A 14,353-nucleotide genomic window follows, 5' to 3' on the forward strand; every position below is an offset into this window, starting at 1 on the left:
GAGACAGCTCATTGTGATTGGCCATTAATTAGAAACAACCAACATGGACCAATCACAGATGCACCTCTTGCATTCCAGAGCAGCAGATAATTATTGTTTTCCTTTTCCTCTGAGGCTTCTCACCTTCTCAGGAGAAAAATTGTGGCAAAGGGATTTTTCAGAAAATATCACGGCTTTACCAATCAAGTTTTAAGTCCACCATTGTTTCTATAAAACTGTAGATTTCTAATAAAAAAGTGTCTTTTCATACCTTCTAATGACAGAATCTCTGTATCAGCTTTGTCTGTTATTGTAAATGTGGACAACCCTGACGAGGGGAGAGAATGATGTATCTGACTCTATGTTCTCAGAAGGCTCATTTATTACTTTACTATACTATATTATAGTGAAGAATATAGTATATATAGTATAATATAGTACAATAAAGTGATATAATATAGTATAACTATGTGATACTACACTAAAGAATACAGAAAATATATTTAGTGAGTTCTAAAAAGATAATAATTGAAAACTCAATTGGAAAATTACTTAGAACTTCGTAATATCTCATTAGATATACCTTCCTAAATCCCTCTGGTTTTAAATATTCCCACAACTGGAGAGCTCCCAGAGAACCAGAGCAGGGACGGTGTCACTGCCATATTTTCTGGAAAATTCCCTTTGCCATGTGGAAACCCATGGCACCAAAAATATTTCTCTGTCTGCTCTGGGAGGAACACTGACTTTGACCCTCATTCATAGAGAAAGTTTCCTAAACTTCAAGATAGACTGGAATCCACAAGAGTGTAAAATAAATTATAGAGAGTAGCGTAAGTATATCACTTAGTGAGAAATTTAAGATTTTTAGTATATTGTAAATAAAAACAAAATAGAAAACACAGAATGCTATCCTAAGTTTCTTCTTCACACTTCTTCCTCCTTCTTCTTTAAATAGCATTTTGTAATTAAGTAAAAAAGTCTGCATTGCAAGCTCTTTAAAATCAATTATTAAGTTAAAAAAATAATGCGTGTCAGCTCTTAATTAAATAGTTTAGGCTCTAAAAACCTTGTAACAAAAAATTGTTAATGATTTTGTGCCTTTTAATAAAAAATTGCCAAACTCACAGTAATAAAACTGTTTTACTAAGAAAAAAACAATAAACACTGAATTCCAAACATAAATTATTGTCTCAAGTGCCTTCAAACCCAAAAAAAACAACAACTAAAAGCCTCATAACTGCCATATTTTCTGGAAAAATCCCCTTGCCCAGGATTTCTTCTCCTGGGAAGGGGAGAAGCCACAGAGAAAAAGGAAAACAATATTATCTCATTTCCTTCTCCTGTGTTTTGCTGCTTGGGAATGTGGTTGGAGATTGTTTGTCCAACATGTGAATTATTTTTACTTAATGACCAATCACTGTCAGGCTGTGTTGGGACTCTGGAGAGTCACAGGTTTTTCATTACCATATTTCAGCCTTTTATCTGTATCCTTTCTCTGTTCTTTAGTATAGTTTAAGTATAGCATTCTTTTATTTAATATAGTAACATAAAATAATAAATTAGCCTTCCAGACCACGGAGTCACATTCATCATTTCCTTCTTACCACAGAAGGGCTTTGCCAGACTCTGTTCTCCCTTCCCAAATCAGGGGTGGAACACGACAGGACTCAGCAGGCAAGAACAAAATGAGTCTGATTCTCTGTTTGTGCTGTGGGGACCTCAGAGCCACCCAGTGCCACCCCTGGCATGGCAGGGACACTCCCACTGTCCCAGGGTGCCCCATGCCCTGTCCAGCCTGGCCTGGGGCACTGCCAGGGATCCAGGGGCACCACAGCTGCTCTGGGCCACTGTGTGCTGGGCAGCCCAGCAGGGCTGTGTCCCCCGGCCATGACCCAGCAGGGCCGTGTCCCCTCCCCAGTGTCCCCAGCAGGGCCGTGTCCCCATGTCCCCAGTGTCCCCATGATGTCCCCAGTGTCCCCAGCACACTCACCCAGTCGGGGCGCTCCCCAGCATGGCTGTGTCCCTCCCCAGTGTCCCCATGATGTCCCCATGTCCCCAGCACACTCACCCAGTCGGGGCGCTCCCTGGGGGCTGTGTCCCTCCCCAGTGTCCCCACAATGTCCCCAGCACACTCACCCAGTCGGGGCACTCCCCAGCATGGCTGTGTCCCTCCCCAGTGTCCCCATGATGTCCCCAGTGTCCCCAGCACACTCACCCAGTCGGGGCACTCCCCAGCATGGCTGTGTCCCTCCCCAGTGTCCCCATGATGTCCCCAGTGTCCCCAGCACACTCACCCAGTCGGGGCGCTCCCCGGGCTCCCCAGGGGCTGTGTCCCCAGCATGGCTGTGTCCCTCCCCAGTGTCCCCATAATGTCCCCAGCACACTCACCCAGTCGGGGCGCTCCCCGGGCTGCATTCCCTGCTCCCCAGTGTCCCCATGATGTCCCCAGTGTCCCCAGCACACTCACCCAGTCGGGGCGCTCCCCAGCATGGCTGTGTCCCCATGTCCCCATGATGTCCCCACGATGTCCCCAGCACACTCACCCAGTCGGGGCGCTCCCTGGGGGCTGTGTCCCTCCCCAGTGTCCCCATGATGTCCCCACGATGTCCCCAGCACACTCACCCAGTCGGGGCACTCCCCAGGGGCTGTGTCCCTCCCCAGTGTCCCCATGATGTCCCCATGTCCCCAGCACACTCACCCAGTCGGGGCGCTCCCCGGGCTCCCCAGGCTGCGCTCCCTGCTCCCCAGGGGCTGTGTCCCCAGCATGGCTGTGTCCCCATGTCCCCAGTGTCCCCATGTCCCCAGCACACTCACCCAGTCGGGGCGCTCCCCGGGCTGCACTCCCTGCTCCCCAGGGGCTGTGTCCCTCCCCAGTGTACCCATGATGTCCCCACGATGTCCCCAGCACACTCACCCAGTCGGGGCGCTCCCCAGCATGGCTGTGTCCCCATGTCCCCAGTGTCCCCAGTGTCCCCACGATGTCCCCAGCACACTCACCCAGTCGGGGCGCTCCCCGGGCTCCCCAGGCTGCGCTCCCCGGGCTCCCCAGGGGCTGTGTCCCCAGCATGGCTGTGTCCCCAGTGTCCCCACGATGTCCCCAGTGTCCCCAGCACACTCACCCAGTCGGGGCGCTCCCCGGGCTCCCCAGGCTGCGCTCCCTGCTCCCCGGGGGGAGCGTAGTCCTTCAGGGGGGTGCTGAACTCCACGGGGCCCGTCCCTGGCAGAGGCAGCTTCAGCAGGGGCGAGCTGGGGGGACACAACCAGGCAATGCTCACTGCGGAGGGTCGTGGACTCTTACAGGCAGAATAAATTCAACGTTTCCTGAAATATCTGAATGCGTCCCCAGAATGGTAACCCTGCCCCAAGGATGAGGTCTAAATGCTGAAGTAATTTTGTCCTGGTGGTATGAATAATAATAATTAAAGTAGTAATTTGTATTACTTTATAAAATAATAATAATGACAATGATAATTATAATAGTACTTTTAACAACAACAATAATAATTATTATAATTAATAATAAAAGCAATAGTAATAAAAGCAATAATAATAATAATAGTAGTAGTAGTAGTAGTAGTTTAAAAAATGAGCAGGCCCACTGGCAAAGACAAGCTGTGCAGGACAGAAGGCACAGAGAGAGGGCTTTGGCTTCCATGGCACACAAAGCTGTTCCAGAGTCCTCCTCCCTTGGACAGGGATGGAAAAGCCCTGGGAGAGGAGAAGGGCAGACCTTGCAGGGCCTCTCCTGGATCCCTCCATCTCAGCATGGCCATGGCTCAGTACCTGTGCATCCCACCCAAAGCCCAGACACTCCCTTGTTCCAGTGGCTGCTGCCCTGCCCCAAAGCCTTTAGAGCCCTCTGCTCTTCCTCATTTAAATTCAAACCATTTCCAGAACTTGTCATTAGCTTCATTGGTCCTCAAAGCATTTTTAAGAGCAGCAGTGAGACACCAGAACTGTGAAATCTTGATCCTCTTGCCACTTTGCCACCACAACCTCTGGTGATCGTAGCTCCTATCCCACAACAGAGCTTTCAACTTTGAACTACTCAGAAATTGAGGAAATGAGGTTACAGAGAGTTTAGAATCAGATTTTTACCTCCAAATGTTCTCAAAAGTGGTTAAAAGCAAATCAGAATTGACCTGGTGGGAAAAGCAGGGCTGCTGACACACAGAGATCCACAGAGGATCTGAACTGTCAGCACCAAACTGAACTGGAGATCAGAACTTCAGTCTTTTTGTGGCCCTACAATTCCTGATATATTTTCCTGTTTGTAGATGAATCTTGTGGCAATACTGACACATTAAATAGAATGGCCTTGGAATTGTTTTCCTGCAAGGCTCTGCCCCCTTCATTAGGGATTGCTTGGATCATCAGAGGCCATGGAGGAACAAGCAGCATCTAAACACAAGGCCTCAGAGGGAACAACAAACAGCTGGAAAAGAACAACGAAAGCAGAAGCCAAGCTTGTCAGATTTGCTCTTTATTGCTCTGACAGAAATACTCTAATTATTAACATTTCCTTCAGCAAGGGCAGGGAAGAGAAAAAGGAACAATAAGATCAAGCATAAGTGATAAACAAAGCAGAGCACGTTCCACAGATGATTGAGGAGGAATTGTTTTCTCCCTAAATGATTTCACTGTTGGCAGCTGTGTCCAGAAATCCAAGGAAAGCACTTGAGATTCAAAGAAGGTGCTTCTGCAGAGGGGTATTCCCTGTGAGTCACCCGTGAGCTGGGAGGAGTCAAAATAAATGTTCTTGTAGAATTTGAATCATTTTCAATCGGAAAATTCTGTCTGTATCCTTTCTCTATTCTTTAGATAGCATAGTATTATATACTATAATATAGTATATATTATATACTGTATTGGTTTTAGTATAGTATAATAATATAATAATGTAGTATAATGTAGTATAGTACGCTATAGTATGATATAGTATGTTATGATATGATAGGATATGATATATCCTTATATATTCTAATATAATTCAATTGGTCTGATTGTGGAGTCAGCTTAGATTTAGTCTGACTGTGGAGTCAGCTCAGATTTAATTCAGATTCGGTCTGATTGTGGAGTCAGCTCAGATTTAATTCAGATTTGGTCTGACTGTGGAGTCAGCTCAGATTTAATTCAGATTCGGTCTGACTGTGGAGTCAGTTCAGATTTAATTCAGATTTGGCCTGAGTGTGGAATCAGCTCAGATTTAATTCAGATTCAGTCTGACTGTGGAGTCAGTTCAGATTTAATTCAGATTCGGTCTGACTGTGGAGTCAGTTCAGATTTAATTCAGATTCAGTCTGACTGTGGAGTCAGTTCAGATTCACTCCAGGTGGGATGAGCAGCTCTGCTGTGGGACCAGAGCAGGAGGGGATTCTGGATTCTCCCTGAGCTCTCAGCCCTGGCCCATGGCTCAGCATGGAGGGGAAAGGGGCTCCTTGTGTGAGCCTGGCCCTGCTGGTTTGGGACTCACCTCCTATTTTTTTTAGTATAGTTTTAATGTAATACATATACCATAAAATAATAAATCAAGCCTTCTGAACATGGAGCCAACATTCTCGTCTCTTCCCTCACCTGACAAGCCCTGTGAGCACTGTCACAAACTGCACAGGAGGAGGAGCAGGCAGAGGTGCTGAGCCAAGCACTGACAGACTGTGAAACAGCTCAGGGGGCCAGGAGAGCCCCAGGCACATGCAGGCACGGAGGGCAGAGGGAAGCAGGAGCTGCCAGGCTCAGGGAAGGGGAAAGGAGCCGACCCATGGCATGGAACCAGCTCCCAGCAGGACAAGCTCTGGGCCTGGCTGCAGCCAGGACAGAGCAGCCTGGAACGCACTGCTGAGCAGGGAGGGATCTGCCAGGCCCATACCTGGCACCAACAGGGCCTTTTTAGCCTTGGCAAGTGCACCAACAACCTGTTCCTGAGTGGGTGGTGGCTGCGCCCTGCTTCCCTCTCACAGGGCTCCAAATTCTGCCTGGAAAGGAGATTCCCCTCTCCTGTGCAGCACAAACTGCTCAGTTCAGTGTCATGCTGGAAGCCCAGAGGAGACTCTGCTCTCTGGGGATCTGAACATGAAGAGTCTGACTCTAATTCAGGCCCTCTGGCTACCCCACAAACAGTACAGACTGTGCAAGAGTGATACAATCTTACAGAAATAATTCTAAATAAATCTGTATGCACACATCTACACACATACACCTCCCCAGGGGCTCTGGTTCCAGCCTGTTCTGACACCCTCCAGGAGCAGAACCTGTGCTTCAGTTCATTAACAAACCCCTGTTTAATTGCCCTAAACCTGCTGCAGACTCACCTGCAATCCTCACCTGAACTAGAAGCTGTTCCTCAGAGTGACACTGGCATTTCATATCTACCCCAGTGGCCACATCCCCATGTGTCACCTGTTCCCCTCTGGGCTGCTGTCAGACAAGGCTGGTGACCTTGTCTGTATGGCACTCCTTTATACAATACAGTAACATAAAATAATAAATTAGCCTTCTAGGAACATGGAGTGTCATCATGAGGTGACACCCCCATTCCAGGGGAAAATGCAGATCCCAACACAGAGACACTCAAGTGGGATGAGGAAAATGAGTGTCACCTACAAAGGGATTTACAGTAGAACAAGAAAACTCCCCCTCTGATGTGGGGACCAACCTGGATTTTCAGACTTTGGGATTGGAGAGCAAGAATGAGTCCCAGGATTTTTTGCTTTGGGTATTGTTTATTCTCAAAGCCAGAGATGCTGTGTCTTGTCTGTCAGTGACATTGAACACAGGGTCTGTACAAACCCTCCCAAGGGGAAAGGCACCCAAAACTACCAGACCAGACTGTGCTGACCTTATTCCCTGCATGGGCACTGCCCTTACCTGCCTGAAGCCAGAGCCCCTGGTGGATAAATAGTGCACCCTGAGCTTTATTTCACTTTTAAACCTGTCTGCACACAAGAACGGTGGGGTTTGGCTGATGTGAGGGGAGGGCAGCCACAGTAACTGAGATGATTTGTCTGCAGCAGAATTCCACGAGCTCTCCCTGGTGCCAGGCACAGCAGGCAGGGCTGGTGCACCTCTGTCAGCTCAGGGTACCAGAGCCACCCTCGTTTGCAGGGATGTCTGTATTTATTAGCCCTGTTTCAGGAACATGGAAGGGTCAGAGGTGGCCTTGGCACTGCTGGGGAATGCCTGGGCTCCGTGACCTGAAGGCCTTTTCCAGCTTTAACAGTTCCATGGCTCTGTGAGCTCCCTGCATGTGCAGGTCTCAGTGCAGCTGCACTCAGAGCTGAGGCTCCTGCCCAGCCCTGCTGCACAGAAATGCTGCCTGGGTGAGCTGCTGCCTCACTGCTGGGCCCTGATCCTGCCCCGGGCTCAGGCTGTTCCTGGCCTGGGTCTGCTGAGGGTGGCTGGGATGCACCAGGGACACCCAGCCGGGAGAGAGGAGAGCTCCCACAGAGCACACACGACTCAGCTCCATCAGGGGACCCGTGCCAAACAGCACAATGCACCCTCAGCACCCAGGCAGCACCATGCTCCTATGCAACGCAATGCACCCGTGCACCACCATGCACCCATGCGGCACAATGCACCAGTCCCCATGCAGCACACTGCACCCACGCAGCAATTCCTTCACTCTCACCCCTGGCATGCCCAGGTGCAGGACTCACTCTAGAACAGTTCTGACCTAATTAGCAAAGCCGCTCCTCACAATTAACCCCTCGTTATCAGGGGTTAATGCACACAGCCCAGAGCAGGAGCTGGAACACCCCAGAAACGGCTCCTAACGGGGCCAGAGCCCTCAGCCAGGCTGGGATTCTCTCTCTGCCGACGTTCTCCTGCTCCCCGGGTGTCACCAGGCCTTTGCCACCTTCTCTGCCAGGGCCAGGCTCTGCTTTGCCCAGGAGCTCCCGGAGCTCATCAAAGAAAGCAGACTCCTCACACTGACGGTGTCCTGGGTGGATTTCTGCAGCCTGGAGGGAACAGTCACTGCAGAGCCCTCAAACACTGGCACTCAGGAGTGCAGACACTCCCACAAACCCACAGCTACCAAAACCCTCCTGCTCTGCAGCCTCAGCTGCTCTGAGCACTGACAGGGCAGCCCCAAGCCCTGACCCAGGGAGCTGACCCCAATCAGATCTCCTGCTCTCCAGGAAATCCTGAATTTCAGAAGGGAATAAGCGCATTTTGATCCCTGCTCTCCAGGAAATCCTGAATTTCAGAAGGGAATAAGCACGTTTTGATCCCTCCCCAAACACAGCTCTGTGGGTGAACACTGGCACTGCAGCATTTTCCTGCATTTGCTGCCTGGGAGAGCTGAATGAGGAGCCTGAGCCACCCTGGGAGCCATTCCTGAGGTGACACAGTGACACAATGGGACCCTGGCCTGGCTTTGCTGGGTGCAGCTTCCAGGTGCAGAAATGCCACTGGAAAGCTGCTCCTGGCAAAGCTGGAGCCAAAACACAGAGCTTGCTATCTCGCAAGCAGCAAGATATATCCGGATATCTCTGTCTTTGATATCTTTCATATCAAAGACAGAGAAATGTAGGAACCACTTGGGTGGGCCTTGTAGGAGCTTCAAGTTCTACAGCACAAGAGACCTGAGAATAAAAGTGTCCCTGAAAGGTACAAGGGGTCCTGTGGAGCAGTGAAAACCCAGCAAGCAATGTCCCCACTGCTGCTCACAACCACAAAGGGTTCCAGCCAGGAGAAGCCACCCCAGAGCTTTTCCATCTGTGAAAATCCTCCCTTTGAGGTTTTTAACTGAGATGTGCAAGCAGCCCTGGCACCATCACAAATCAGAGGAAAACCTGTGTCTGTGCCCACACAGTGGAGCTTTCCTACAAACAGGGAGCAAATCATCACAAGGGGTTTATTTTGCCCAAAACAGACAAGAGAACTGAACCCTGCAGGACACAGACTGTACATGCACACGTGTGCATGGTCTGGGGACAAGGGCTTGCTCAGCCCCACAGTGCCCTGCTGGAGATGATTCTGAGCCCGTGTGACACTCCTGGAGTAAAATTATATCCTGCAAACCAGGGATCCAAACTAGGGTCCATAAGGAGAGTGGGGAATCCACTCCCACACGGGCATGCCAAGGGTGAAACAGAAGAGTGCAGGCTCCAGGCAGAACAGGACAGGCAGGTGTGCAAGGAAAGATCAGCTTTCCTTCTCACCATTTTTAATTCATGGCTCTGGAGGCCACTACCAGGTGCTTGAGGGTTACCTTCATCTCATTTATTGCTTCACTTCACTCATTCAATTAGTTCTTACTTATTAAACCAGATGCAGACACTTCATCCCCATTGTTTCTTTTGTCCCACAAAAGGAGATGACAAAACCTACAAGGTCTAAATTTAAAAAGAGCTTCTGGGTGGGCCCAGAAGGGAGAATGCTGCCAAGAACCCCTGTGCCCAGCCCTGTGTCACTGCCATCTCTTCTGCAAAAATCCCCTTGCCCAGGATTTCTCTCCTGGGATGCTAAGAAGCCTCAGAGAAAAAGCAAAACAATATTATCGCATTTGCTTCTGCTGAGTTTTGCTGCTTTGCAATGTGGTTTGGGGATTGTTTATCCAACAGGTGGTTGTTTGATTGGTTTCATGTGAATTGTTTTAACTTAATGATCAATCACCATCAAGCTGTGTCGAGACTCTGGAGAGTCATGAGTTTTCATTCTTATCTTGTCAAGCCATCTGTAAATATCCATTCTCTATTCTTTGGATAGTATAGTATTATATACTATAATATAGTATATATTATATACTATAATAGTTTTAGTATAGTATAATATCGAATAATAATATAGTATAGTATAATATTGTATAATAATATAGTATAATAAATATAGTATACTAATGTAGTGTAATGTAGTAGAGTATGATATAGTATGGTATAGTATGACAGGATATGACATATCCTTATATATCCTAATATAACTAATATATATCATAATATAATATATCCTAATATAACAAAATATATAATATTATAACATAATATCTCATCTTATAACATAGTATACCATAACATATATCATAACAAAACATATTAATATAATATATTGATAGTATATAATATATTATATACTATAATAGTTTTAGTATAGTTTTAGTATAGTATAATATAGTATAATAATAAATATAGTATAATAATATAGTATTCTAATGTAGTATAGTAAGGTATAGTATGGCATGATATTATAGGATATGATATATCCTTATATATCATAATATAATATCATATCTCATATTGTAACAAAATATATAATATTATAGCACATCTTAGATTATAACAAAGTATACAATATTATAACATAGTATCTCATATCATAATAACATAATATATAATATTGTAACATCTCATATTATAACATAATATATAATAACATAGCGATACATATTATATTATATTATATTATATTATATTATATTATATTATATTATATTATATTATATATGAGATAATACAATACATCATAATGTATCCTAATATATGGTAATATAATAAATTAGCCTCCTAAGAACATGCGGAGTCATCACTCCCTCCTGCCAGACAGTCCCCGTGCCCGCGGGCAGGACTCACCAGCAGGCCAGGATGCAGAGAGCGGTGAAGAGGATGATGGGGATGGGGTAGGAGGCACAGAGCAGCCCGTGGCTGTAGAACGCCCGCGAAATCCTCTCGCGCAGCCTCTCAGTCAGGGTCATCCTCACCTGCGGGCCATCCCGGGGCACAGCAGCGTGGGCAGCCCTGCTCGGAGGCACTGCCTCCACCTGGGGGGCACGGGGAGAGAAACGAGGGAAATCGGCGTTAGCAGCTTGTTTTAGAAAGGCTGTCGGTGTCCGGGATGGAATCCTTCCCTGTGAGGCTGAGAGGCCCTGGCACAGGTGCCCAGAGCAGCTGTGTCTGCTCCTGACTCCTCGCCAGTGCCCGAGGCCAGGCTGGGCATTGGAGCCTGGAGCACCCTGGGATCACGGAGGCTGCCCCTGCCATGGCAGCAGTGGAGTGGATGGGATCTGAGGTCCTTTGCGGCACAAACCATCCTGGGATTTATTTATTGGTGCTAGGAAATGACTGAGCAGATCTCACCCTCACTGTCAGGACCGGACCACCCCAGTTCCAGGAGGAACTCAAGAACAACGTGGAGATGCCGCTCCTGTGGCAATAAATACATCACAAGTGGCTCTCTGAGCAGCCTGAGCTGCCTAAGGCGCTCTGGGGAGGAGCACAGCACTGGCAACAACTCCTGGTACCTTCAAGGAGGAAAACTCTCTATTTGCTCTCTTCACCTGCTGTCCAACAGCAGCATTCTGGAAGGAAACACTGAGCATTCCAAAGCCAGTATTTCTTTGTCACTGGGGGGGATTGCACATTAAAATCTACCATCTTTATTTGCTTTATGCTGTGACAGAGCTCCTAGGAGTGAGCAGCAGGAATTGTTCCTGCTCCAAGTCATTTCTGCAAACAGAGATCGTCCATGTCAAAATAAACCTGTGGATCGCAGGACAAATGTTAAAGGAGAATTTCCTGCCTCTCGCATGACTGCAAACCCAAGACAAAGTTTGCCTGGAAGCACGAGGGCAGCGGATTGTGCCCACCTTGCAGCCCACAGGTGACATTTCTGGTTTGTTGCAGGTACAAGAGACAGACATGGCACAGATCCCAGGATCAGTGAGCTTGGAAAAGACCCTCAAGGTCCCTGAGTCCACCCTGTGCCCCATGGCCACCTTGCCCCCAGCCCAGAGCACCGAGTGCCACCTCCAGGGACACCTCCAGGGATGGGGACTCAGCACTGCCCTGGGCAGCCCCTGCCAACACTGAACCTCTCTTTAGTGCAGGAATTTCCCCAATATCCACCCTGAGCCTGCCCTGGCCCAGCCTGAGGCCGTTCCCTCTGCTCCTGTTCCTGACCCTGGGAGCAAAACCCAATCCCATCTGGCTCCTGTGTCCTGCACTCTCATAAAACAAGGCTGACCAGCAGAAGGAAGAAATGTAGAACTTCCCTTTGCAGAAAAAAATCAACTCAAACTCGCTACTTTTCCCCAGACAAAAGCTTTTATCTCACTCAACAATAGTTACATGTTCCAAATTCTTTACATTTCTGCCTGAAAGGCTTTACAGCCTTCCCAGGAGCCTCCCAGGACACCGAGGGCAGGGAAACACAGCAGAGCCCGCTGTGGGCTCAGAGGATAAGTAACAAAGGTAGGAAAGTTTCCCTTTTCTAACACACAGTCACCTGGGGTTTAGGCACACTCAACTCCTCATTTTCCCACAACATGTTCTGGAAGCAGGCCCTGGCATTAGTGTAATAAAAACACACAGCTGAGCCAGTGAAGCCTGGAGGGGGGAAATAGAAGGAAAAATCCCAAATAAATCCCCATTCCATAGTGCTTTTCTTGCATTTCAATACATTCAGGAATTTGCTCCATCATGTTGCCTAGACCTGAACCAGAGTACCCCAGATTCCTGCTGTGACTGACACATCTGCCCTGGGCTCCAGCTCAGATCATGAGCTGCCACTGTCACATTTTATGGAAAAATCCCTTTGCCACAATTTCTCTCCTGGGAAGCTGAGAAGCCTCAGAGAAAAAGGAAAACAATATTATCTCATTTGCTTCTCCTGTGTTTTGCTGCTTTGGAATGTGGTTTGGACATTGTTTACCCACAGGTGGTTGTTTGATTAGTTTCATGGGAATTGTTTTTACTTAATGACCAATCACAGCCAGCTGTGTTGGGACTCTGGAAGGAGTCAGGAGTTTTCATTAGTATCTTTCAGCCTTCTGTCTGTATCCTTTCTGTATTCTTTAGTTTAGTATTCTTTAATATAATATAGATAATAAAATAATAAATTAGCCTTCTAAGAGCATGGAGTCAGATCCATCATTCCTCCCTTCGACAGGGCCTCAGGAAATACCCCAGTGAGGCAGGAATGGAGGCTGCAGGCAGGGCAGTGCCTCCTCAGCATCCTGTGACACAGGGAGGGGTTCCAGGGGTGTCCCCCAGCCCTGGGCTGCTCCCAGCTCACACAGAGCACAGGAGATGGAGGAGAGGCAGAGGTAGGATAGGCAGGATGGACAGAGACGAGAGATCTCTGCAGCCAGGGCTGGGATTTTGGGGTTTATTGCACAGGGCCTGGGTGCAGGGCCCTGCTGGGATTTGGGGTTTATTGCACAGGGCCTGGGTGCAGGGCCCTGCTGGGAGCTGCCAGGCACAGCTGGAGCAGGACTGAGAGAAGAGAGGGGGAGAGAGGATGAGAGGGTGAGAGAGTAAAAGGGTAAGAGAGCGAGGTTCCCGTTATAATAAAACAAATCTTCTGTGTTGAATATTCTGATTCTCACTAACCAATCTAGTACAAGATACAAATCCTACAGCATTTACATACAGCCTATAAGAATCATTACATTACCACACTGTGTTACATTTTAAACCCTACAAACTCCTCTTTGGGCCCCTTCTGCCAAGCTGTAGGGTCTGCTCTGACCCTGAGAGCTGTCTGCAAGCAGAGGGTGTTGTTCATGTAAAGGGGATTACCTTCAATGGCCACACCATTATTTTCCAGCTGTTCAGTAACTGAGGCATCTCAAAGCTTTCATTTCAATCTCGCTTATAGTTTCTATATTCCCAAAATCTTTTACCAGGCAATCATATCGGTAAGGCTTTCCTGTTTCATCTTCCCCAACAAGGAGCCAGCATAAGCCCTGCTGATCCTGGGGCCGCAAACACTGCACCAGCAGTGCCCAAAGGCAGCAGCACAGACACCCCAGAACAAGGAAGCCCCAGCTCCCTGCAGATGCAGAACGCTCCCCAGAGAAGCAGCTGGATTTCCTGCCCTCAGTTGGGCCCTGGATGTGGCTCAGGGCTCGGATGCTGTGAGTGATCACCCGCTGCTCCCGCTGCCACGGCAGCTCCCAAACCCCACATTGCACAAGGGGAGGGCAGGGACAGAGGCACAGAGCTCAGAACCCAGCTCTCCCCTCCTCGGCAGGGGCCAGGGAACATTCCTCGGGACTTCAGAGGTGGGAAAACAAGAGCCTGGCTCCAGACAAGCTCCTTCAGAGAAAAGCTGCACAATGGGCCCTAACACCAAGGTCCTGCTCTCCCCTGGCATTCCCATGGGAACAATGAGGGGCTTTGTGCTGCCAGAGGACAGGAGGTCACGAGGAACAGAGCACTTCCTATGGGAAAATCCCAGCCATGCACAACCCTGGGCAGGCTGCAGGCTGCAAGGGTTAATCCCAGCCCTGTGTCAGGAATAAAGCCTGGCTGTAAGGGGTTAATCCCAGCATTGCTGTCAGGAACAAGACCTGGCTGGAAGGGGTTAATCCCAGCCCTATGTAGGATCAAGGCCTGGCTGGAAGGGGTTAATCCCAGCCCTGTGTCAGGAAGGG

General features: G+C 48.4%; 1 protein-coding gene across 1 annotated transcript in view; it reads right to left on the bottom strand.

Moving 5' to 3' along the window:
- SCAP (SREBF chaperone) overlaps nt 1-14,353 on the bottom strand; it is a 58,913-nt gene that overhangs the window by 34,460 nt on the left and 10,100 nt on the right. Inside the window, exons 2-3 of the mRNA XM_059490030.1 lie at nt 10,551-10,738; nt 3,102-3,228 (exon numbers count right to left, since the gene is read on the bottom strand). Of these exons, the coding sequence (XP_059346013.1) occupies nt 3,102-3,228; nt 10,551-10,672 (249 nt within the window). The 5' untranslated portion in view covers nt 10,673-10,738. The remainder of the gene's footprint in view (nt 1-3,101; nt 3,229-10,550; nt 10,739-14,353) is intronic.

The sequence above is a fragment of the Ammospiza nelsoni genome, chromosome 1 (genome assembly GCF_027579445.1).
Source record: "Ammospiza nelsoni isolate bAmmNel1 chromosome 1, bAmmNel1.pri, whole genome shotgun sequence".
Taxonomy (NCBI): domain Eukaryota; kingdom Metazoa; phylum Chordata; class Aves; order Passeriformes; family Passerellidae; genus Ammospiza; species Ammospiza nelsoni.